Source organism: Rhincodon typus, chromosome 24 (assembly GCF_021869965.1).
Source record: "Rhincodon typus isolate 14 chromosome 24, sRhiTyp1.1, whole genome shotgun sequence".
NCBI classification, from domain to species: Eukaryota; Metazoa; Chordata; class Chondrichthyes; order Orectolobiformes; family Rhincodontidae; genus Rhincodon; species Rhincodon typus.
The window spans coordinates 35,267,424-35,294,985 of NC_063355.1; the positions used below are offsets into that span (position 1 = coordinate 35,267,424).

General features: G+C 38.0%; 2 protein-coding genes across 4 annotated transcripts in view; both read right to left on the minus strand.

Moving 5' to 3' along the window:
* svopa (SV2 related protein a) overlaps positions 1-27,562 on the minus strand; it is a 317,985-nt gene that overhangs the window by 286,286 nt on the left and 4,137 nt on the right. The window lies entirely within an intron of this gene.
* LOC109917626 (ARF GTPase-activating protein GIT2-like) lies at positions 350-22,474 on the minus strand. Of its 3 annotated transcripts, none has more exons than XM_048611441.1 (6): positions 20,987-22,474; positions 17,497-17,610; positions 14,113-14,195; positions 11,882-12,070; positions 5,865-5,928; positions 350-3,219 (listed from the first exon to the last, which is right to left on the minus strand). In XM_048611441.1, exons 1-6 carry the CDS (start codon positions 21,392-21,394, stop codon positions 3,007-3,009), a joined length of 1,071 nt encoding a protein of 356 aa, XP_048467398.1. In that variant the 5' UTR covers positions 21,395-22,474; the 3' UTR covers positions 350-3,006. The 3 variants fall into 3 exon arrangements, with proteins under 3 accessions (XP_048467398.1, XP_048467399.1, XP_048467400.1); XM_048611442.1 differs by having other exon boundaries at positions 17,521-17,610; positions 20,987-22,472; XM_048611443.1 differs by lacking the exon at positions 17,497-17,610 and having other exon boundaries at positions 20,987-22,471.

The window sequence follows — 27,562 nt, forward strand, 5'->3', positions numbered from 1 at the left end:
GTTGCTTTGCAATAAATTTGGAACATAATTGAAGCATTATGTGAAAGAAGAGGGTACTCAGTTCATGAAACCTGATAATTCATGATTGAGGCATGTGGCCTTTATAAGTTCTACCTCTTCTAGCAAGGTTTTGGTTGTCTGACCCGACATGTCATTTTGTTTTAGTTTTCCTATCAATCACTTCTGAATTTTTATTTAAACAATAAAGATATATAATAAAAGTTGTTATACTTCTGAATTTTGCATATTTAAATAATCAATTATATCATGAGCAGTGATCTGGTCTTTTGCAAGGTTCATCAAATGTTTGAAGAACAGAGGAACACAGGAAGAAAACAGAATCTGGATGTTGTATGTACATATAATGTATTTATTAAATCTGAGTAAACACATTACAAACTGTACACAGTTCCATGCTTAGTTGGTTTCAATATACCCATTAGCTGCTGGAAGTGACACAAATATTACACAGCAAGAGCCACATGACAAAGGTATGTAGGGATTCAATCACTCTAGGGAGAGAAAAGTGAAAAAAACATTATATACCTGCTTCAAAGGCTGCAAGTTTTTGGAACAGAGAAAACAGACATACACTGGAACTAAGATAACAAGGTGTGGAGCTGGATGAACACAGCAGGCCAAGCAGCATCAGAGGAGCAGGAAAGCTGATGTTTCGGGCCTAGACCCTTCTTCAGAAATCTGGAACTAATCTGTTAAGTTCCACCCCAGAACTACATCGGTGCCTAAATTTCATGCCGTAGTCTGTAATGCCAATGCCCGTGTAGTCATTTTTAAGGAATATTTAATTCATATTGCAAAACAGTACCACAAAATCCATCCTTGCCTGAAAATAATCTCTCCATTTTTCATGTTCAAAATAAAAAGATCCTGAGTACAACCTGCATAAATATACTAATCTGTTTGCCTCAGTCACAAACATTAACCCGTTTACATCATCTTACTGACATCTTCATACACCCACTTAAATCCTAACTGAAAGTTCATAAACTCTGCCATCATGTTCCTTTACACGTGACTGTAATGACCTGGGAACACTTCTTCCCCAATACAGCTGCTAACAATGATACTTGCGAGTTGCTGGCAAGAAGTGCACTTCTAGACTGGTCCTGCCAGTTCAAATCCACACCATATTTTGCATTGCATTAGTCGAGATGCAGATTCAATCAATACAAAGTTGACTGGGATGCCCAGTTTAACCATTTCAAAATCACTTGCACAAAAATTTGGTGACTTCCCAATTCCCACATTTCTTAATTCACTTACCATCAAGAGGATTTGGAAGCCACAGCTGCGTGAATCCAAATTAGGTGCTAGTCTCAATCGCTGTAGGTTCCAAAGGTTGAAACCCCACATGCTTTATGAACAGTATATAGTATATCTGACTGAGATGCAGTTTTACAGAAATCAGGTTCTCACATTCAAGAATTTAATCCGAAAAGTACATAGACTAAGTTTTACTACAGTTCTGCTAACTGAGTTTAGTCAACATTAAAAGTTTACCAACCAAAAATAAATGACCTTCCATAAAATTAACTAACCAAAAAATGCTGTCTGAATGACAGGTGTGGCATCAACGATAAATAGCTTCTGCGCACACAAGCAAAACACAAAGATGTAAAATATCTTCCACAGAAAGAGGTATAATCAATATTAAAGGATTGGCTATATATTGCATAAATACATACTTGTCAGTCATGTAGGTCACAAGCTGTAATATTACAAGGTACAGTTTGCAGAAAACAACAATGAATATGGCTTTTAGTTTATATGCACTTTAACCAATTTGATTTACTGATTCACACAGCTGCTCATTTAAAAAGTTGTGCATATGGCTGAATGAAGGAATATGTTTAAATTTACTCATGTAAAAAAGCATTCATTAGCAAATATTTAAGCTATTCTAATGCTCTTTTGAAACTCTTAAGAAACCAAAATACTTATCGAAAAGTATGTTGGTATAAGCTAATGTCAGTGATAACAGAACTCAGTCTGCTGACCAAACAAAAAAAAGTGAGAATTTTAAAAAAACAGATTTAGCCTAAATGCCGACCTGTTTTTAGAAACAATCCATAACTCATTGAATGGCCTGCTTCTGTTTGCACCAATCAGCTCATCAAGTCAATGCTAGATTTACCAATTAGTCCCATTGCCTGGCTCTTTCTCCACAGTCCTACAGTCCACCTCTCCACTTTACATAACAGTCTTGCTTTAAATTCTTTCACTGGATTAAAAACATTGTGCTCAGCAATCCTTTTATAGCCTTTCAGTTTCAGCTAAAATCTTCGTCAATTTGATAATCCTAGGTAGTTGTACCACTATAGCAGCCCGATGCGTAACATGTAGATTTTAACCCACTCGTACATCCCTCACTTACAATCCAAGACTTTCTAAACCCAAATTTGATAGCGCCTTCCAATATGCATTTATTTTTGTGACCCACTATCATACCCACTTCAATTTTAGTTTATTTCCCTTACTATGGACTTTGCACCATAATCAAGACTGCTCGGTAATTAAAATCTTATTTATAGCTTTGGCGAATACAAAATTTTCCACCTCCCCTCCCAATGCAGCAACTTTAAATATTTACCCTTACTTTGCATAATGTATGAAATATGTTGGTCTGTAATGTGGAAGAAATGCAATTTAAGTTTCTATACATTTCTACTGTTATCAATATACTTCAGTTATATTCACAATACTAACCAACTGTAATCAGGCTTATATAAACTCCCAGAAAGCAATATATTGCCAGTAGGTGTTGATGTCAAACGAAAATAGCACCCCGAGAAACGAGCCTAACTCTGCTGCCAATATACAGGCAGAAGGAAGGTTATTTTAATATCCAAAAATGGTAAATAAGGTTATTAAAAAGCATGCAAACATAATACTGACAGAAAGCCCAGAACAATTCTGGTACATTTCCATAACAATTTTCTTCCTTATAAAAAAAATTCTGCAATTAAAAAAAGGAAAAAGCTTTAATCAGTTGTTATTTTCTTTTGTTGTTATTGTAACAAGTTGTTTCGCTGCCTTGGCAATATCATATGCACACTGGATCACTTGCTGTGTAATTAGTTGAATGTCAGTTGTAGGACTGGGTTCCATCGGCAGTGCTTTCTTGCATTCTGACTGCAGTCTGTATGCACTCGAAGTTAATAGCCTCAGTGAGGCTCGAACCATCTCTGAACGAGGCTTCTGCACAATAAGAGAGAGAAGAAGCATTCTTCATTTTTACCCCCAACACAAATGAACTGTTCATGTAATCAACAGAACAGCATACACATTGCTTTTAATGTCCTGATAATGTGGTTGAAAAAAAAAAAGTCCAGCAAAATACTGGAACATACAAGAACTTTAACTTTAGTCAGTTGGGCTGATATGCATAAAAATTAATCACCATAATTTCCACACCAAGATAGTCAATGATATTTTCTTGGAACAGGAAAACAAACCGTTATTAGGTTTTATGGATGCACAGAGGCAGAGTGAAGATGAGATTGGAGGGAGGGTCAGACTTCATTCAAGTTAGTATACCATAATCGCTGTTCACAATGCAAGTCCTGCAGATGGTTTGATTCCTTTGCTTTCCTTTCAATTTGCAAGCATAACCTAGAGCTTCCAATTGTTCGGAATTTTAGCTGGCTGTCCCACTCTCACTCAGACATCAGTCCTCAGCCTCCAAGACTGTCCTAATGAATATCAACACAAGTTCAGTGGATAATATAACCTCTGACAGATTGCAGACTTTCAGGTACAGCACATTAGGAGATGTCACTGGCTAGGTCAGCATCTACTGCCCATTCCTAAAGAAAGTGCTGGTGAGCTGCCTTTTTGAACCTTTGCAGTCCATGGGGTTACAGACACCCATAATGGTGTTAAGGAATTCCAGGATTTTAACCCAGTGACAGCAAAAAAATAGCGATATAGTTCTGAGTCAGGAAGGTATGTAGCTTGGAGGGGAATTTGGAAGTGGAGGTGTTCCCATTGCATCTCTTGTCTTCCTTCATCTAGGTGGTAGAGATCAAGGATTTGGAATGTGTTATCAGAAGAGTCTTGGAGAGTTGCTGCAGTGCATTTCATAGATGGTATACACTGCTGTTTCTGTGCCTTGGTGATGAGGGAGTAAATGCTGAAGGTGGTGGATGGATGCCAAACAGGCTACTTTGTCCTGGATGGTGTGAAGATTCTTAGGTGTTGCTGGAAATGCACTCTTCCAGGCAAGTGAAGGGTACTCCATCACACTCGTGACCTGTACCTTGTTAGGTGGTGGACAAACAGTGGGGAGACGGTAGGGGAGTTACCCGCCACAGAATTCCTAGCCTTTGACCTGCACTTGAAGCCACAGCATTCATCTGGCTGGTCTGGAGGAGTTTCTGGTCAATGGTAGCCCACCACCGCTGCTGCCAACCCCCCCACAATGTTGACAGTGAGGGGTTTAATAACGATAATGCTATTGAATATCAAGGGGCGTTGGTCAGATTCTCTCTTGTTGGAGATGGTAATTACCTGGCATGTGTGTGAAATGTTACTTGCCACTTGTTAACCCAGGCCTGGATGTTGTCCAGGTCTTCTTGCATATGGAGAGGGACTGCTTCAGTATTTGAAGTATTGTAAATAACGTTGAACATTGTACAGTGAACATGCCCACTTCTGACCTCACAATGGAGAATAGGTCATTGATGTAGCTGTTGGAGATGGTTGAACCTAGGACACCACCAAGGAACTCCTACAGTGATATCATGAAACAGGGATGACTGATCTCCGACAGCCTACATCATTTTTCTTTTGCATTAGGTATAGCTCCAAACTATGGATAGTTTTCTCAGATTCCCAATGATTCCAGTTTTGCTAGTCCTCTTTGATGCCATTCACAGTCACTCTTAACTTAACTGTTTCTCCCTCTATGTGGGCTGCTGGACCAGAGCATTTTCATTAATTGGCTTTTATGCAGAATTCACATTCTCCTGAACAAAATGTGAATATGCTGATGTTGGACTGAGGTGGACAAAAGTCTGAATTCAGATGACACCAGGTTATAGTCCAACAGGTTTATTTGAAAATCACAAACTTTTGGAGCGTTGTCCCTTCGTTAGGTGAATCCTCTAAACAAGACATCCCATTAACCTCAATCCACAGGGCAAGTTGGCTATATTATTGGTAATAATCAGTTCCAACCACACAGACTACTAGAACAGCACTAAGTTTCAAACTGCTTTCTGGTCAGGACCACCCTATCCATTAAAGCACTGACTTGCAGGATGTATCTGGTGTCAAGTGGGAACTGTATCAACTCCTAGTTGTAGATTTGCCACTCCATGTTTGATACCCGTCATGCTGGCGGGTCCATCACTAAAGGTAATAATTGGACTATTTATAGACTTTCCCGGCTCTGTATTAGACCAACCCATTTGACACAAAAAAGTTGCCTTAGTTCATTATTTTCATTGCTTGATGTACGTTGTCAAATCACTTATAAACATTAAATTGAGCTTTCTCTAGGACACACTAGATTCCACACACAGAGCACCCTATAACATCACAAAGGAATGGAATGAGTTACCTTTCAGGTTTTTCACTTTCTAGTCTTCACTAGACTCATGCTACTCCCCTCTTCTTTGCAGTTATTTCCAACCTGAGCTAACTACTTCTAACCTCATACCAGCTGCTGTAGTTACTTGAAGTTTTTAGTTATCAGATTTAATAGACAAGCTGTTAATCAAACTTTTTGATTGTATTATTTTTCATTTTGGACAAATTTACACAGTTTCACACAAACTTGACATCACTGGAAGAACAAGATTTTTGTTTCAAGAAAGCTAAAATAAACTTTAAAAGCTTACCTTTGGGAAAAGTGCTGCCATCTCAGCTACAGCAACATGTATCCTTTCTGAGCAGGGCATAAAGCTAATGGATGAAACAGCAAAAAAACAACAGGTACATGGAAAATGGGAAGAAAATCATTAATTATTCAATTAATATACTGGTGTGTGATCAAAATTAAAGCAACATTCAAACAAATCTATACTAATACCATAAACACTGCACAAATTAATCCAGAAATTGAGGTGAGACATGCAATGCCTATGATTCTTTATGGCAGGCTGCCCAATCTGGCCCTCAAGCATTCATACTGGGATCCAGAAAGCCCATGTAACACAGGTTTACTTGTACTTAAATTTCTTAATATCTGGTCTGTACTGATTGAATTTTGTATATCTGGAGGTTTCAAATTGGTTGCTTTAGTGCCATTTCCTCACTGGAAGATAATTTTAAATAGTAGGTACTATCCTAGGATTTAAGGAAACACAGATTTGAATTTGTGGACAAGGTTCTACAATATATCCAGCCAAATAGCAGGCAAAAGCAGAAGATTTAGGCCTTCCTGCTATGTTATATATTTAATGAAATTGTGGTAATGGCCTCTGTATTAATATTCACTTTCACTTTCTAAATAGGATGAACATTCACATACTTTTAAATTTCTTCTCCAATAATGGCAATGGGTTCTCTAACAGTTTGGTGACTAAATGACTGTGTGACATTTCACTGTACAGTGTAGAGCCACGTTGGATATACCAACCTATGTAGAGTGGTTGATTTAACCTAACATGCTTGCATGTTCCTTGATGAGGGTTCTAAGTTGCCATCCATTTGATCAGTTTTATTTTCGTACACTGGGCAAGGATAGAATCAGGCATGATTCAGAGTCCCTTCGCTCATCTTCCTAGATTCATATTAAAAATAACCAGTTCTTCGTCAAGCATATTCCAGAGAAGCAGGCTCTCATATGAAAATGCACAAGCATATCAATGCATTGCTTTGCTATCAGATTTTTCCCTTCCTTCCACTTCTTCCTAGGAGACTAGGAATTAGCAAGATTTAAAACTTATTGAAAAAATACCAAAAGGGATTTTAAAGAGGGAGAGATTTTTTTAAAATGAAGTATTAACAACAATTTATTCAGTAAAGCGACATTAGGTTGCACACTAAACTCAAATTGAAAAAGTCAATCTTTTATCACAAACATTTTTGACCAAACTAAAAATTAAGATAAATGACTGGTCTACAAGAAGTGGTACAGGGTGATCTAAAATCAGTAAAGAACAAAATAAATAAGTAATTCATACCTCAACTTCCCAGTCCCTATTTGTAAAATGAGGGACTTGGTATTCAGACTGCAAGGATTAATGAAGGGTTTAATAGAAACTTTAGTGTAAAACATTTGCAATATCCTGATTTTGACCCACTAAACTCTTCCTTTTTTCAAGTTAATTTCTTAAATTATTACCATCTTCATCCAAACTCAATCTATGCAATGTACAGATCAGATTAGACAGCAGAAGACTTGTTTACAAGCATGTATCATTCAGCGAGGGAAATCTGACTCGACGCAGGCCACTGACTGGAGTCGATTTTCTCTGTCAAGCTACTAGATTCTCTCCCAAAAAGAGAAACTAACCACGTTCGCATCTAACTGTTCAAATAAATCTTTGAATATGGGTGCTTTTTGAATTCAAAAGCCAACGTTGTGTTGGCAATTATGCAGAAAGTCAAAGCTTGGAAAATGTTAGGAGGCATATTTAGGATTGACAAGAGTTACACATATTGTAAATCTATTTAAGTACATCGAATCGGTTATTTTAAAAATAACTGGGCATGGATTTTTTAAGAAACTTTTTTTTAAATCCTATTTTCTCAATATAAACACATCATGCCTTTGAGTTCCATCAACCACACAACACTTCTCCCATATAGCCAGCCATTCTTCATGTGCAAGTGTGGAAGTAGTATAGGAAGTTCTCGGACCATCAGAGCACAGCATTGATCCTTTTCTTGTCTAACATTCAATATACAAAGTTTCCAGCAAGATCTCAGAAGTCTTGTTGATATTCCCACCCTACCCTAATTTTGTGAGAACGAAGTCAGTTGAAGAACTCCTAATGTTGTCATAGCTGAGATGAGATAACAAAACACAGGAGATCCGATCAAGGATCTTCTAACTCTGCATGGTTCAATACCTTACCAGACAATTCATTTACTTATTAGGCTAACAGGGAGGTGCACACCTTTAAATCCAAACAAATTACAAAGCCTACTTTCTAGGTAGTCAAAGTCATATTTTTCAGAGGTCACTGCAATAACTAAAGGATGTGTGTGTCAATTTGGGAAGGTTTTGGAATCTGGTGTACAGACAATGCCGACACTAAAAAAGGTACACTCCATCACAAAATGTGGAAATAAATTACTTTGATTGACAGTAACTAGACAGAAAAAAGTGTTCAAGTTTTCCCACCTCTATTGTGTTATTTCATACAACTGACCACATTTGACTCTGACTGTAAGCATCAGACATCACAGCTAAATCCCATCTTGTCACCTGACAATAACAAGTACACTTCCTAGCAGAGACCGCTGTAGGCAATTAGGGTGAAAAACACTGCCGATTTTTGTTTCTTCCTTTTTAGATGGGGTGAGCCAAGTCAGCACAGACCAGAGAACTAGCTCTGAAATTTTCTTGTTTTATTGCTCAGTTATATACTACACACTGCACTTATGAACTGAGTGGAAAGCTGCAACCAAACAGACTCTCTTTGTAGCCATTATAATGTACATAACTTGGCATTTTAATACATAGTCAACTCATTATGCAAATCAAATAGGGATGAATTGTTTTAATATGATCAGCATCCATATATCATTTTTGTTGTGGCCACTGTATTTTAGTTTCTTTCCACTAGGCTCATTACTTTTGTTAACAAACCACAGTGACAATCATGCAGGGAAGAAGAGAAAAGATGGAGTGCCTGGGAGGCAGAGACAGAGGTCAGAGTACCAGGTGGCAGGGTCAGGCTGCTGCTGCAGGGTCAGAGGCTGAAGGGAAGTTTTGTCGGCCCGCAGAACCAATGTACTGAAACAGCCAAGGCTGTGCCTGAATTTGCGCAGGCTCTCCCGTTCAATCTGTCTGCTGGAATGGAGGGAAAGAGGGGGATTGGAAGCAAAAGGGGAAGAGAAAAGGAAAGAAGAAGAAAGAAGTGATTGTACAAATGAAATCAAATTACACGTGGAATGAAAGCAAAATGAAAGACTTCAAGTGAAAAACCAATGTGGAATGTAGCAGACAGTGGAACACACACCAGTCTGACAATCCCAATATACCCAGACACACATTGCAAACTTAGTGATAGATTCAGATCCACTTTGTAAAATGTTTCTAAAAGAGCATTAATAATGAGAGAGAGTGGTGAATGTGAACTCCTGAAACAACTATAAAAGACACTGATGGAACAAGACGCATCTGTGCCTCATGTCAACATATACAGACTTTAAAAACATTGAATCAGCAATTAGTTAGTGGACTGTTAGGCCAGAACAAATTACAGGAGGAAAGTTTAGGCATCTAATACATTTGATGGGCTAGAATAACAAGGTGTAGAGCTGGATGAACACAGCAGGCCAAGCAGCATCAGAGGAGCAGGAAGGCTGACATTTCGGGCCTAGACCCTTCTTCATTTTCTGAAGGAGGGTCTAAGTCTAAAACATCAGCCTTTCTGGTCCTCTGATGCTGCTTGGCCTGCTGTGTTCATCCAGCTCTACACCTTGTTATTTTAGATTCTCCAGCATCTGCAGTTCCTACTATCTCTGATGGGCTAGAATGTTAGTTTATACATGTTTGGTGCCAAAAATTGATGATCACATGCTTAGCTAAAACTAATAATCTGTTCAACTATCAAAGAAAAATTATACAGATGCTAGAAGTTTTAAATAAATACTGCAAGTGCTAGAGGAACTCTGACAGACTCTGTAGACAGAAAGTCGATGCTTCAAGACAGATATGAATTTTCTTTGGGGAGAGTCATATCAAATTTGAAATGTTATCTCTAACAGCTTATATTTTTATTATATTTTTATTCTAATACCAGTTTAGTTCCCTCAGGCTAGGTTCAGTAGGTTCTGAAGCCATTATTCCCCAATATCATGAACACAACATTTTTTGATGATTTAATACGTAAATAAATTGTTTGTTGTTGTTGTAAAACCCACATAGATGTGAACAATCTTGGGTTTGAATCCACTTAAATGATCTTAACTGGGGAATAATGTAGAAATAGCTACAGTTAACCACTGGGTTGGGAAGAATAGAATAAAAAATGCCACACAGCTTGCCTAATGACATGGCAAGATTATTTTGTGACTAGATGAACATCCAAGAAGGTCTAGGCCAATTCTTCTGTAGAGTCAATTCCCTCTCCTGTTAAGTATCCAGTGATCTCTGTTAAGAGTACGTGCGCTTGTGGACTGCACCCAGCTTCAGCATCAGTGGCTTAATTTCATAGCAATTCACTTTCAAGATTGACATGTAAATTATGGTTATTTAGGTGAGGTACTAGAAGTAATTTGTGAAAGCACAATCTAGCCAGAAGTCCACTCTCAGCAAAGAAGCTAGGAGCAGTAAACAGGTACGCACTTGTGTTAGAACTGCTAATGGAGAACCAGCATTTTCTACAATCAAACTGATGTCCAAGTTCAGGGAGAAATATTCAAAAACCGAAATAAAAGATCAAGGAACAAAGCCCATAATATGACAAAATTTGAGAAGAAAAACACACAATGAATATTCATTTGGGTAAAGTCCTGGGGTAGTCAAATCTGTGGAATTCTTTAGGAGAGCGTTATTGAGGCTGCATTAATTATACTTGAGGCGGAGATACATAGATTTTTAAATCAGTAGGGAAGAGTCAGGAAGGGGCTTGAGGATTATCAGATCAGCCATGATCTCATTGAATGGCAGAGCAGACTCGACAGGCTGAATGGCCTACTTCTGTTCCTATGTCTTATGATCATCAGTACTGGTAAAATTGTTCATGTCAACCAGCACCTCAGGTGAAGAAGGGAGGAGAAAATTAAGGGGGTTTAAAAAGAAAGGAAATTCATAGAACATTCATCCTGTATTGAGCTGGATGATTTTAAAGAGTAATGATGACAATAGCTCCTTAATACTATCTTAATGCAACTATCAAATCACAAAACACAGTGGCATTACTGAGCTGAAACTTGGATATTGTGTGCACACAAGCAAAACTAATTCCACTTTTCTTAATGATATACATGGGAAATACATAAATTACAGACAAATCCTAAAGGGTTAGGTGACATTAATTTAAGCTATTACATAAATGCAACGATTTGTTCATTGTTTTAGTGATAGGACAAAACATTTTGAAACTGAATGGCATGGTGGTAAAGTCACTGCTTTTATTGCAGGATCCAGGTTCAAATCCAGTCCAGAATAATGGAATGTCATCTGTCTGTTGGTGGTGGCCACTGTTGTCAAACAACCACCCACCTCTGATCATCTTGTCCTTGGAAATGACTGCTCCCATCTCCACCCTCTTTCCTCTCCAACATCTTTGGGTTGTTGCCACCAAAATCCTTGCCTGCAACTCTATTTGAATCTCGGCAATCAAATTTCTCTCCATGCAAAAGATCCAAAGGACCTAAGTAAATTCTCAGATAACATCCTCAGTTCGGTGTATTCCTCTTCCTTGACCTCTTAGCAGTCTTCAATACTGTTGACCACAGGCATCGTTGCCAAATCAGTTTCCATCTCAGTCAGATGGCCCTCACATGGTTCCACACACTTACCTATTAGGTCACAATCAGAATGCTCTTCCAACTGATGTACCATCACTTCTAGAATTCCCAACATTGGACCCTCTCTGCTTCATCAACATCTGTAAACATGGCATCAGCATCCACATATGCACTTACAACATACAGCTCCACATCTCTACCAACTAAATTACCAACCACATGCTCCTTGAGCATAAAATTTCATACAAAATAAACACAGACTTACCTGTCGTGCTTGTTTTCTTGTGCAGCTCGCAGCAACTCCTGAATATTTTTGGTGATTTGTTCTGTTTTTCGAATTACATCCTCTGTGCTTGGGAGAGTGGAATCTGGTTCTGCATCTGGATTGTCCAGGTCTAGTACTGGGGTTTCTTCATACCGTCCAATGCTTTTTAGTTTACCCTTTTGGCAAGAGCTTACATTAAGCAAAGAGAAACAAAATAGGGAATTTGTTTTAATGGAGGTTTATACTCTCCTCTCAGGTAGAAACTCAAATATACTGATCATCTTTCAAAATGAATTATTCATAAATATTCTCATCAACACTTACAGTTGGAGAACACTGTTATAAGAGTGGAGTAACATTCTATTCACATGAATAGTATGATCCTGTTTTGATAGTATCAAGTATGTCTTTATTACATTGCAAATTTTGATACATGAACTGAAGCTTTCTTAGAAGAAAAGGCAGTAATGCATATTAGCATCTCATATTAAACCTAAGACAGCAGTCACCATCAACTAAACCACCTATTCCTGCCAACAACATTGCTTTGTCTTCCCAAGAGGCACTGAAAAGGTACATTCTGACTCAACGGGTTTTTTCTACCCTAGAGGCTTGGAGAGGAAGTCATTTATATTCAGAGGTAATAGCTGCAACATTTAGGAAGTGGCAGCTTTTTGAAGTGCTTTCTAGGCTGAAGATCATTTGTTAGGAACCAACGATCATTTTCATATTTTAAAAAGTGGGCTTTACTCTACTTGTACCTTAACACTCAAGTATATCATCTTTATTTCTAAAGAATTATTTATCTTGAAAATATTCTAGCACTAAGAATCAAAACATTGAGGCAATATTTAATCACCATTGCCCCCAAAACACTGACTGGCCATTAATGTTACCAAACAGATCCAGATTCTTGTTGTCTCTGTGTATAAAAGGGCAATTTCTTTTTTAACTTGGTTCCTTCCTAATCTTGAAGGTAGTCTGGTGATCCATCGGGCATTAATCAGTTCCACTCTAATTTTGAAAGGGTACAAAAGGGTGGCAGAGTGGTTAGCACTGCTACCTCACAGCACCAGGGACCCGGTTTTGTCCCAGCCTTGGGTGACTGCGTGTAATTTGCACCTTCTCCCATATGTGCGTGGTTTTCTTCCAGGTGCTCCGGTTTCCTCAACACAGTCCAAAGATGTGCAGGCTAACTGGATTAGCTGTGGGATATTTGCGGGGGAATATGTGTGGTTATGGGGATAAGGTGGGACGCTCTTTGCAGGGTAGGTGTAGACTTGATGGGCCAAATGGCCTTTTTCTAGACTATAGGGATTCTAAGAAGCTTCACAGACATCATTTCCTCAGATTCTTACTTTTTCAGTGAGTCACACCCTTATCTCCAACTGCTGTTGTCTGGTTACAAACTGGAACTTAATTTGCTGATATGTGCATTTCTATCGACAGCCCATGACACTGATATGACATACTGCACTTCAATCATAACGTTAAAAAAAACATTAAAAATTCAAAGAGGAATCTGAGACATAAAAATGTGGGTCCACATAATTACTTCAGTAATTTGACAATTATAGTCAGTTCTGATATAACGCGATCTTCCATTCTCGTGTAATCTTGTGTTATAAGAAAATCGTGCAATAACCATGACATTTAAAGTGATGGGGACAGAATTGCATTAAAGCCGATACAGAAGGGAAAGTCTGTGTTCTACAAGTAGCATTTTATAATTCTTCAATTGCATTAAAACAGATTTCTGTTAAAGAAACACGCGTAATATCAAAACCGACTAAAGTTGTTCAAACCAGTGTTTCTGATTGTGATCAGAACTTCAGTCTCATTCTAACATTCAATCACCTTAAGGATACCTTAAATTATATATATTTCATTTCTAAGAATTATGTAGTGGAGGATGAACTGAAAAATCTTTTGGCAAGTGTTATTAGCATTTCAATGGAATTTCCAAATAGGCTAAAAAGCATAACATTCATATTGTTAGAAATTCCTTTTGGAATCTCAAACATGGATTTTATTACCCCACAAGAAGTTGTCCTTTAGCTTAACTGTCATATATTCACAGATTATTCCTGAAGAGGTGGCGGGGTGAATAACTTTCACAAGACTGACATATAGGGTTTGGATATTATCTATAAGCAATTTTGAATCTACTTATTATATGTAGACAATCACGCAGATCTTCTCCATGGTATTGTGCTATACTTAATCCATACCCAGCCTCATCTGGCTCCAAGTCATTTGCTGCGTTATCGTAGTCACTGTCCGGCATGCTGTTCTGTTTCTCGAGTTTTGATGCCTAAAGACGTTGAAACAAATCCCAAGATACAAAAAGTATAGTGATTCCTCAAACGTTCATACACATTGATAACTATTAGGTGATACAAGGTCCTGATTCAGACAGGAACTCAAGAAATATACATGCAAAATATTTGCAGTCAGTAATGAAGAAAAAAAAGTGCTGGAAGTTATTAACTAAGCAAAAGTAAAGCAATGCATTTATGATTAAAAGACAGAATAATTTAATTTTTCCATTTTTAAATTAAAAATGTGAAACAAAACTATGTTATTCTTTTGAATTAAGTTTTGGTATTGCAATTTGAATATAATTAGATAAAGCGGGGTAGGGGCTGGGCTGGGCGAAAAAGTAATGAGGCAGTGTAAGTAAGAGGGAATCTTTGCTTCTCCTATCTACCATGAGTTTGCATTGTATTCAAAGGATCTATTGTGTGCTCCACAACATAAAGGATAAATTTTGTAGCGGTACATTTCTCAACAGAAAATTTCCACATAAAGATTACAGTTTACACTTAGAGCACAAATGATCCCCAGTAAATCAAATCATTATAAGCAATGAAAGCCAAAATGCAGTTTGCACCTGAACAACATGCATGTATTTAGCACTTTTAACATAAAACATCACAAGGTATTTTGCTGGAATAGTATTAAAACAAAATTTGACACCCAAGCTACAGAAGGTTTGGTATAGGAGCTGGTGTAGACTTTTGAAGGAGTTTCTTAGAAGAAAGAGAAGTAATGGGGTTTTCAGCGTACTCTAGAACATCAGGACTTGGCAGCTGAAGGCATAGCTGCCAATGGTAAAATGATAATTGGGATGCTCAAGAATCCAAACTGGAGGAATACAAGCATTGCAGAGGGTTGTAAGGTTGGAGGGGAATCTGAAGATTCGAGGGGGGCGGGTTTAAAACAGTGCTCAACTTGGAGGCTTACATTGCCCCTCTGATAAGGTCAAATTTTAAGAACCACTTATCACTTCTCACATTTTAAACCCCTTTTTATATTTGTACAATTAAGATTGAGACGCTCTACTAATCACAATAGATATCAACTTAATCAGGGGTTTTTTAAATGCAAGTAAATCTTCTCATTCTAGTTGAATTCAAACTATTTTTAAACAAACCTTTTGAAGAGAAAGTTATCATTAAACTAAGACATTTATAACTGGACTCAACTGTGTTCATGCTTCTCAAACTTATACATAGCAAATTTTAACTGACACTCACACATAGGAATTTCGACAATATTAGCAGTGTTTGATTAACACATCGTTCCAGCGCACAACAAAGAAAAACAAACATTCAGCATGAATCAGCTTTCTGTTCAAGTATTAATGTTTAAAACAATGCACAATCTGACTTTGGAAGAAAAGAATTTATTTTTGTTTTGAACCAGTAGATTTAAAAAGTGAATACATGCTACAATGTGAGGTAAGTTAGACCATGCTCAAGACAGGATGCTAATGACTCTGTGGCTGGTACGGTCTTCACAAAATAGACTGCCCAAGAAGGAGTATTGAAATATAATTCATCGAGACAAAAAAATTGTCAGTTCATCCAGGTATCTGCTTGGAAATTATAGTGAAGTTCAGTAGCTTATGGCAATTCAATTTTCACAATACTCCCAGATTATTAGAATGAAGCACTGAAAATAGTTACCCATCTGGTTTAAGATGCCACAATCACCACCACTAGGGTATTGGGTTGTAAAATCTTTGGTGGATAAATAATTGGTACTTTCTCAAGGGCTCCTTCTGTCCCACCAGCAGCCAGTCACAGTTCATTGAAAGCATTACTAAAGTCCAAAAACACCTTAGTGATGGAAGCATCATTAGAAAATGGAGCAAGCTTTTGAAGTCAATTGTGATCTTCTTCTGAAAGCTCTCATCTCATTGTACAGCAACCAAGTTGCACAAAGATCCCGATTCACATGCACTACAGAGCATTGCAATAAAAAAATGGATTTCGTTTATTTTAATTTTAACCCAATGGAAAAGCAATGTGATTTCCAGGTTAGCTTGTGAGGGTGCGAAAAGAATGTTGAACACTGAAAATCTGTACCCTGCATTCGTTTTAGACCACTTATTTAAATTAATTTCAGAATGTCATATATAAGCCACCAGGAACATATCCTTTATTTTATGAAAAGACACATAACCCTTCCAAATTCAGCCATTAATTGCTGAATCAGCATATTTGGCATAAATAACTCAAATGTTATTTCCCTTTTACAAGTGCAAACCATTACAGCTGAGCTCCTCTGAAGGCTGTATGTTAATCCAGTGCGTAGAGAGACATTCTATCCCTGAACTATAATTTAGCTGATCTCAGCCAGCATGGAGGTTGGGTGCTAAGTGTCCTCAGTGTCTGGATTTGGTACCACCTAAGGTTCTTGCTTCTGATCAATATCCAACGATCCATGTTTGAAGTGTGGACTTTGGGTAATGATAAGATTGGTTTGGCTGCGATGCTTGCCAATGTTCAACGTCAAGGCTTACACGTGTAAAATGGCCATGTGGTACTAAAAAGCGACCAGTGCTCATGGATTCATACGACATCAAGGAATCAGAGCCTGCAGGAGCGGGGTGGGGAGAAAATTGGGAAAAAATTATAGCCTCTATACTTATAGTGAAAGCTTCTTATTCAAATTTCTCACATCCCTTCTCAAATGTGCTGATTCTGGCTCCATGGGCACAAGTAGTATTTCAGTCCCTTGCCCAAGTGGCCATTCTTCATTTTTGAACTCAGGCAGTGTTTGCAGTCGAGTTTAAATCCAGTCATCACCCAACACTCTTCATCCCCATAAAAATATATATGCCAGCTAAAATGCAGGATTTCATGCCTTTTATTTTCACTTTCTATCCCACGTGAAGGTCAGTTGTATTCTTGTTGAAATGAGCTAATTTGAGAAGAGGCCAGAGATTGAACTCAGGATATGCCTGCTCTATATGGTCTACACAACACTGAGCACTGAGTTCACCAACTAATCATCAGGATAGCTTGATAGTATCTTTTGAATTGAGATCGGATTCTTGCACTGTAGCAAAGGGTCAAGTTTTGATTGTTGAAAGACTAATTAAGCTAGGTGTGCACTGCAACCTGTGGTTTCGGAGCAAGCAGGATTAATAACTTGAAAAATTTAAAGTAAAGGTAAAGGTAGAGAAGAATAATCAGAAATATGCAATCAGTAGGGAAACTCCAGTGAAAGTGACTATTCATGCAGAGGTGAAGCAAAAGGAGCAGGCCAAATAAGTGGGAAGAGGTAGCAACAGACACTGCGATGGTCACCACCTCCCTACATACAGACCAAGTGAGAAGGTACTTAACCCTTCGGGTGTTCTCATCCCGGGACCAGGAAAGCGTGGAAGGGAAGGAAGGTAAAGATGAAGAGGAGGTCACAAAGGCACTCCTCCCAATCTGAAAGGGGAAAGAAGAAACATTCCGGCAAAAATTAAACACGAGAAAAACATAACAAAAGAGAGACGGACTCCATGAATTGCCAAATTATAGGTATGCCAAGTTTTTACGCAGGAACTTTCCTTAATAAAGTTTTCACTAGGTTTTAAAGTGTAAATAAATTACAAAACACAATGAACAAGTTATTTTAACTGAATAAGCAGTAAGCATGGTTACCTGTTCAAATTGTAACATTGCAAAAACAAATGCCAATTAAAACATTAAGGACAGTATAAAAGTTTCTCATCCACCCAAAGTTCTTCCCATCAAATGTATTCACTAAAGTTCATTGCTCTGAATTAACTCAATGCTCTTAAAAGATTATGCAGTTACATTTGCTGATTTCTTCCTTGCCCGACTATTTAGTTAGAAACAGGGTCAGAACACATTCTGTGTGAAATCTTTTATTTGGCACCATCATGGTTGGCTTTATAATATCACTGCTAGTGTAAATCACGCTGCAACTGAAGCTAAGATTCAACATCTTTTGGAAGAATAACTACTTAATTAAATGGTCAAATTTAACATGACTCAAATTTGAGATTAATTACATCAAATATGTGTGCATCTATTTTTATTTTAAAAACAAAATCAACATTTTAAAACAAAAATTACAGGAGTACTAACAATAACGAATTCAAGAAGGGCACACTTCCCATTACTGCAATAAAGCTTATGAACTCAAGAGACCACATGCTCCCTCTAATGAGGAATGAACAAAACCAGGATATTCAAAATATGACATGTAAACTATGATTTTGGGTTAACTTAGTATATTAGTGGGACAACTCATGACAAAAAACCTAATACTATGCTACAAATGACAAAATCTAAATTGTATGAAATATGATTATTGAACATGGAACTGTTGAAAGAATTAAGATTTTACTTGGCATACCTACAAACCAAATAATTCAGTAAGTCAATGTTTAAAAGTAACAAGACTTCACACTGAAAACAAAATCTCTCATGCATCTCTGAAATTAAGTTAGGGACTAAGAATGGTACTTTGGTGACTTGTAGAAATGCTTATTTAATAAATTAGCTGGACTTTCAAAGATAAAATTCACGTATTTCATCAGTGGCCATTTACCTTTAGTTTACTCTGGTTCAATTCAAAGATTAGGACTTCAATAGTATTTGGATCTAATTGCCTCAGATGAGTAAATTTTACACTGGGCCACTAATGTGCCTTACCATTTTATAAATTTATGGACAATAAAACATAAAACACAACTTGTCTTTAATTTAAAAAATTTACACCAATCTAAAAGTGGAAAAAATATTGTAGGGCTGGGATTAAAATACGAGTGAGATAGTCTCCCAAGCGCTGGCAGAGCTTGCACAGTGGATTTTATCATTGTGTGTAATTTTACACAAAGTACATGTTCAAATATTACTAAATTCATGATCATTCTGTATTTGAACACAAATAACTTTAAAAAGTGTAGTTTGAAAAAGTTTAGTGAAACTCATTCTTACTCAAAGCCTGTGGAACAGAAGCTTCAAAGAAGTATGGGAAGGATATTCCATGCTCAAACAAATATCCAAATTAAGCATAAATACAGATCTGAGCATTTTTCCATTTAGTTTAACAATTTCTTTTATTTTGAGTATATTTCAATATTCCCTACTGAACAGTCTGAATTCAAGCAAGTTTCTCAAAAACGGTAAAGGCAGGGCCACCATAGTCCTACTGGAACATAGGGCTGCTCGCTCATTATAGAGAGATGATTGGTTTTTTACCCTGGGGGTTACCATGCCTCAAGCAAGGGGAGAAGTTGAGGAAAGCCTTTTGTAGTGCCCTCAGCTGGTGCAGGAATTGAACCCATGCTGTTGGCATCACTGTCAAAAACCAGGTGTCCAAACCAAAAAACATTAACACCCCTCTCAGGCTCCATTAAATTTTAATGTAGCCTTAAAATATAATGAGTGGAATATTTTTTCATTTAATATTTAAAGCTTCAATAACTAAGGATATATTCTATCATGCAAAAAAGAACAGCGGTACCAACAACTACATTGCATTCCCTGTTTGCACAATAATGTAGCAAGTTTACAGACCATCCCAGAGGGGATTCAACCTGCAACATTAGAAACATAAATAGGAGTATCAATGAAAGTAATACTTTGACAACCTTAAACATTCAAAACATTTTGTCATACCTTCCAGACTGCAAGATATCTTTAATATTTATATTAGAAATATTAAATGAGGTATTACACTGATTATTTGCAAAAACAGAGACAAAGTGTCAGCGGATTATTTAACAAAGTATTTCAATATATACATATCTATATATATACATATTTATTTTGAGGGCTTTTCAATATTTTAGATTATTAAAAATTAAGCTGTGAAAATTTGACTTGTTTCCTCCTCTTCAGCTTTCAACCTTTCTGTCATTTCTCTTCTGAAGACACAGATTCTAAACCTTTGCTCAATTTATCACTGCCCATGCATCAAATATCCTAAGAGAGCACCAGTCCCAAGTCCAATTCAATCCTCAACCACTGAAGTTTCCAACACACCGACTCAATGTTGGGTAAGAGTATCCGACCTATGCAACTGAGGCATGTCTGGTCTTGATTTGCTCAAAATCGCCCTAATGGTTAATGCACAAACTGAAATCATCATAGAGAAGCTTAATCTTTGATCTGTCAAAATGACCTATTTGTTTCAAGATCATAATTCATTGGACATTTGTGATTTTAACTCAATGCCACAATACTTGCACAAACAAAGCATTAGAGAGGCTGGAAATCTGAAATAAATTCAGAAAACTGAGGAAACACTCAGCAGGTCAGGCAGCATCAGTGGAGAAAACCAGCTACTGTTTCAGGTCTATGACTATTCATAGATGTTTCTAGTGAAGTGAACGGACTTGAAATGTTAACTGTTTCTCTTCAGAAATGCTGCCTGACCTCTATAATACTTGTATGTCATCTAGTGCTTCAAGGAGGTGTTTTGTCCTCCACTGTAACTTTATTTGACCAAATGGTGATAACGTTTAGGCAAAGACCTTAGTCTTTATTCCTTTCCATTTCAAATGCGACAATGATATGAGCACAACAGGGCTGGAATAACAGTATTGAAAGGAACAAGGTCTAAGGGCAAAAGGCCAAGGTGCAGTTGGGTCATTTATATTCAACTAGGTGTTTTCAATAATTAAAACAAATCTTAGCTTTGCAATAAAAGGAATAAAACAAGAAAAAGGACAAAAATTCACAAGACAGTGTTTGCAAGCTAGAAAGGAAAATTAGAACTTAAGACAAAGAGGAAAAGGAGAAAAAAAAAGCATAAGTTGCTTACCAGAGCTGATGCTGATTTACTTACGTGTTGAGGGAAGGGCTGAAGTCCTGCAATACTGTCCTCTGGGTATGTGATGTCCCCAATTGGGAGATAGGGTTTCTGACCAGAGCCAGTCTCATACATGGACATAGGCCGGCTGCCACGTGCAGACGGGCGCCGTTTTAAGGACGAAGGATTGGAGGGACCTGGGTATTCTGAACTGGGAACTTGATAGATATTCGTAGTGACCTGCCGCCTGAGGGTGGTGTTTTCACTCTGCAGCGTTTGAAGCTGAAAGAAATTTTGTTTTAGCCAATAATTTTTTCTTGCACCAAGCAAAGCGGACAAATTTTGGCGATTACTGCAATGTGGATCGTGCATGCCAATAAATGAGTCAGAGAGACAGATAGAAGAATAAACAAATGAATGTCTCAGTAGGAACAGCAGAAGCATGGACTAAATTGCACATGAACACCATAAATTCCATCTGGAGGGTGAATGCCTTAATGAACTTAATCCCATAAATAGACTAGTTACTCTGGTGCAATGGATACTGTATAATAAACTTACCATTCATTCACTTTTTGTTCCCCCACCCCGCAAGGTACATACAAGTTTGTATTAAAGGACATCTGCAAAAAGGCACAGCTGATGTCCCTCCCTTCAGTGTCCACAATTTACAAGTCTCAATGTACTATCTTAAGATTTTCTATCTTCAGTCTTATGCAAAAAAATTAAATAACATAAGTGCTTTGATTAATTGGAATCAAAATGTGTAATGTAAAAACTGTAGGAGTTCTATACCATTTATTATGGCTGAAAATGGCAATATGTATCAGTTTAAGGACATCTGCTTCTCCCACCCCTATTAACCTTGACAATCTTTCTGCTTTATGTCTTTGGGGCCATAAGATCCTGCTTCAGTAAGGATTCAATGCTGTTTTGCCTTGTACATCAAAAGCTCAACCTCAACATATCTTGTTCTGCACAAAATCTTGCTCACCTATCAATCCCATCCTCTTTAACCTCTGAGTTCCTGTTTGCAAAGTCTTTGTCTTCTTCAAAAGCCCCTCACAGACTTGCAGCCCATGGCATGTCTTGATCCTCTTCTTGTCTGTGTTTCTCTCTCATTTCTCCCCACTCCTCCTAATCAAAACCATCACCATTATCACTATATTGGGACATTTTCACCTTTAAAAGGTGCTACGTAAATGCAATTTGATGGCACTGGGCTTTCAGGATCACTAGGAGAATGTGTCAAAAGGAGGTTGGGGAATTGCATTTCAGCTAAGTAGGTGAAAAGCTACAAAAGATATATTTAATAGAATAGTTTGCCCAAGATATGGGCCAAAGAATATCAACTAGATAAATAATCAGTTAGTGTCTTTTGTTGGTGCAGAATGAGGAACAAACAATGCCTGGGCCAGTGAGAATTAATTTGCTCTTCAAATAGTACAGTGAGATCCTTTGCAAGAAGGTGAGAATGTTCCATTATTTATCACAGCAAAACAGAATGATTCAAGATCTTTATGTTTGTCAGTCTTCATATTTACTAAGCCTAAACTGCAATATTAAATTAAAATGATAAGGCTCATATTTGCCTATAACAGCACAATCAGGAGTTTAAAAACAGAAGATGCTGGAAATATTCTCCTATTGTCTGCACGAGTTTCCTCCAGGTGCTCAAGTTTCCTCCCATAGTCCAAAGGTGTACAGGTTAGGTGGATTGGCCATGCTAAATTACCCATTATGTCCAGCGATGTGCGGACTAGGTGGATTAACAATGGGAAATGCAGGTTTACAGGGACAGGGTTTGGGGAGCGGGGAGGGGTGTCTTCAGAGGGTTGGTGTGGATTATATAGGCCGAATGGCCTACATCCACATTGTAGGGATTCTATGATTGTCAGCGTTCTAAGCAGAAGTGGGAATTTCTGCTGAAAGATCATATGCCTGAAACATTAAATCTTTCTCTCCCCACAGTTGATACTGCTGGATCTGAGTATTCTCAGCAGTTTCTGTTTTCATTTCAGATTTCTAGCATCCACAGTATTTTGCTTTTGCAAGAGCTCACAACTACTCACTCAAACTCAAGGCTATATGCAGAAAAATATATTTTTTTTCTTTCCTACTCGAGGTGACTGCTGCATTTTCCCCAAATTGTTAGTCTTCACGGGTGAATGTGGACAACAAACATTAGCTATTTCATGGTGGTATTAGGGGAATTACAGATAAGTCAAAACATGTATTATACCAGAAATCTGTACATGTGCACTTTCTAGTGGGAGATTGGGAAATAATTAAAGCAGGAACGCTACACAATTCTAATCCTCTTAAAGTATCAGTTTGGCCCAGCTGGCGACAGTCTTATTCACTTCTTGTGGTTTCAAACCCCAAGGACTTGAACACAGTTAAAAGTTACACTTCTCATTAGAATATTGAAGAAATGCTGCATTGTCAACCGGTTCCTTTCACCTTGCAGCTACATTTTCTTATTCAGGTATTGCAAAGGATTCTGTAACACTATTTAACAGGAGGAGTTCTTTCAGATCTTTGGCCCAGGCCAAATTCATCCCTTAATTTACATCCCAAAAGTAAGATAAACTGATCATTAATTGCAGTTACTGCTTCTAGGATCTTAAGTAAATTGCTAATGCCCTCCTAGACCATAACCCCACCACTGAACATCAAACTGTCCAATTACCTCATCTCCTTAGGAGATCACCTCTCTATAACTTCTCACCTCAGACCCCACCCTGCACAGCTCATTTCTACCTTCTTCCCAAAATCCACAGACTACACATTCCAACCCAGTGAACAGTGCCCAGCCACCATCACCCTCCGTCGCTTGGCTGGGCTCAGTCTCGTTTTGAATAACTTCTCCTATAATTCATTTCATTTTCTCCAAGTCAAAGATGTGGCTATGGGGACCCACATAGGTCCCAAGTATGCTTGTCTTTGCAAAGCATGTAGAACATTCCTTGTTCCAGCCCTACTCAGGCCCTGCCCACAACTCTTTTGCCAATATACTGACAATGTCATCAGTGCTTCCCCTCTCATCTGTAATTGGAAAGAATAACTAATTTTACTTCGAATTTCCATCCTTCTCTTACCTTCACTAGCTCCATCTGCCTCTTTCCTTGACTGTGCTGTTTTCATTTCTGGGGATAGGCTATCCACCACATCCATTACAAGCCTACCAATTCCCACAGTTACCTTGACTGCAGTTCCTCACACTCTGCTTCCTGAAAAGATACCATTTCATTTCCCAGTTTCTCAGTCACTTTTGTCTGATGATGTCACCTTCCACAGAACTGCCTCCAACATGTCCTCCTTTTTCCTCAAACAAGGATTCCCCTCACTGCAGTTGTTATCAAAGCTCCCAGCCACGTTTCATCCATTTCCTGCACTTCTGCCCTCACCCTTCTGTACTTTCCTTCCCAAAGTAACAAGAGAGTTCCCCTTATGCTCACTTTCCACCCCATCATCTTCACCATCTCCAGCGATACCAAGGACATCTTCCCCTCCCAACCAGTCTCAGCATTCCGCAGAAAGCGCTCCTTCTGACACCGTGGTCCACTCCTCCATTACTCCTAAGACATCCTTACACCCCTGGCACCTTCTCATGCAACTACAGGTGGAAAACGTGCCCTATCAACCCTCTCTTCTTCGCTGAAGAAAGCCCAAAATGTACATTCCAGGTGAAGGAGCATTTTACTTGTAGCTCTTGCAATCTAGTCTATAGTACTTGCTACTCAAAATACAGTTTTCCTTTACATTTGAGACACAAAATAAAGATTGCTCACCCAATCTCTGACCACAAGAATGACCCTGACCTTCCAGTTGATTGCCATTTCAATAAACCTTCTTGATCCCATGCTAACAGTTCTGTCCTGGACTTGCTACAGTGTTCCAACAAAGTTCAATGCAAGCTGGAGGAACAGTACTTAATTTTTTGCTTAGGCATTTTACAATCTTCAGAATGCAACATCAAGTTCACAATTTCAGCATATGACCATTTTGGTTACAACAGTCCCCACCCCTTCATCTCATTTGTGTGCAGTTGACTTTGCAGTCAAGAGAGCAGACCCATTTTCTCCTTTTCACAGCTATTATACATCTCAACCACTCCTTTACCATTCTTAGCACTCCCGGTGCTTTCTAGGTATTTTCTGATCAACTTGTTCAGTGATGTTATTACATATCTCTGGAGCAACTAGGAGTTGAACCTGGGCCTCCAGACACCCTTACTATCTGTTCCGGTCTCTTCTACTCCCTCTTTGTCAACAGAATAAAACCTATCATTTTCTACTCCCTTTCAGTTTGGAAGAGTCATATTACACTCAAACATTGCTTCTCTCTTCACAGACACAGCCAGACCTATTGAGATTCTCTTGCGATTTCTATTTTGGTTACATAAGTTGCCTGTTGCATTTACTTACATAAAAAGTAAAACATACTTTGTGAAGTGCTTTGAGACTTCCAGAGCAGGTAAAATACACCAGATAAAAATGCAATTATTTTTCTTACAGCAATGGTAAGTTAGAAAATGGACAATTCTCTATTGCTACCCAACTCACTCAGTAGAGAGTAATCAAACCTGGAACTTCTAAAGTGCCTACTTCAATTTTGATAAAGTAATTTGGCACAAATTATGAATGGCTACACAAAAATGATGTTTACATTGGGTGGAGATCATGTTCGGATAAGATCTCTTGCCAATTATTTCATGCTTAAAATGTTTGTTTTTGCTTAGAAAGAACAACATAGGCTGTTCACTCAACGGAAAACGCACATTTTAAAATATTTTACCAACAGCTAAATAATCTGTCAGCTTCAATCCACCATTTTTCAAATGAGATAGAATAAATCAGATGAAATTTCAGTTCAGGGAGAATTCTGGCTGTTTAATTTTTAACCATCAAAATAAATGAACATGAAATTATAACAATATTTCTGTACAAGGAAAATTAAATGGATGGTCTAGTGTTGTCTGCACATCCATTTAAAAAAAATGTTGCGTTGGAAATGTCATTTAATACCTTGTAAGCTGCTGACAATTTCATGAATCACTGAGCTGAATTGCTCAGGTTACTCCTGCCTCTCCTTCAGAGACTGTAAACAGCTTCTGTTACATCTCTCAAGCGCACATACTGTAATTTCAGATCTTGCTACTGTTTGACAGCCATTGTAAAATAGTTATCGTGTTTCCTTCTTCACTGAGTTTCAAGTCCCTGAACAGATCATATTTGCATCAGATCATGATTAATTTTTAATCACCACTCACTGAATTATCACTATTGAGATTTCACTTTCTGACGAGCCAGCTTGTGATTATTAACACAGCTTTCTATAATACACCATACAGATCACAAAATGTGGCTCATTTATTTTGTGGGATTGTATAAGTAGCATTGTGAATGTTACAAGTTTGGGAGTCAGATTTATAATTTTCTCAGCTACAGCAGCGCTACTTAGTTTCCTTCAAAAGCAACTTCCAAACAGGGCAGCAGACAGATAGGAACATCACCTATAACTTCCACTCAAATAGACCATCTGGCCAAACTAGCATTTCTATTCCTTCATTTCCACCAAACCAAAACCTGTAAACTCCTAATGCAACTGTAGGTGTAACTATATCACATGTATTCCAGCGGTTCCAAAAAGTGGCTCGACAACATCTTCAAAAGGCAATTAGGGTTGGGCAACAAATGCTGCCTTCCTCAGTGACGTTTATATTTTTTTAAATTAATGGCTGGGATGTTAGTGTTGCATATTCATGAAGCTCAACATGCAACAATACAAGAGAATAACCTTGGGATTAAGCAACAACACATTGAGTAGATGAAGTAAATATTTGTCTTTTCCAACATACTCTTCTCTGATCTCTTCAAATGCAAAGATAAGCTTAAACTGTTAGAGTCAGAGTTGTACAGCACAGAAACAGACCCTTTGAACCAACTCGTCCATGCTGACCAGATATTCTAAATATGTCTATTCTAGTCCCATTTGTCAGCATTTGGCCCATATCTTACTAAACCCTTCCTATTCATAAACCCAACCAGATGCCTTTTAAATGCTGTAATTGTACCAGCCTCCAGCACTTCCTCTGGCAGCTCATTCCATACACGCACCATCCTCAGTGTGGAAAAAGTTGCCTCTTACATCCCTTTTAATCTTTTCTCTTACCTTATACCCATGCCCTCAAATTTTGTACTCCATTACCCTGAGAAAAAGGCCTTTGTTATTCACACTATCCATTGTCCTCATGATTTTATAAACTGCTATAAGGTCATCCCTCAGCCTCTGGCACTGCAGGGAAAACAGCCCCAGCCTATTCAGCCTCTCCCTTTAGCTCAAACCCTTCAACCCCAGCAACACCCTCGTAAATCATTTCCGAACTCTTTCAAACTTAAAAACATGTTTCCTATAGCAGAGAGTCCAGAACTGTACATAATTCTTATATAGCCGTAACGTCATCCCAACCCCTATACTCAATACACTGGCCAATAAAGGCCAGTGTACCAGATGCCTTCTTCGCTATCCTATCTACCTGTGATTCCACCTTCAAGGAGATATGAATGTGCACACCCAGATCTCTTTGTTTGGCAACATTCCCCAGGA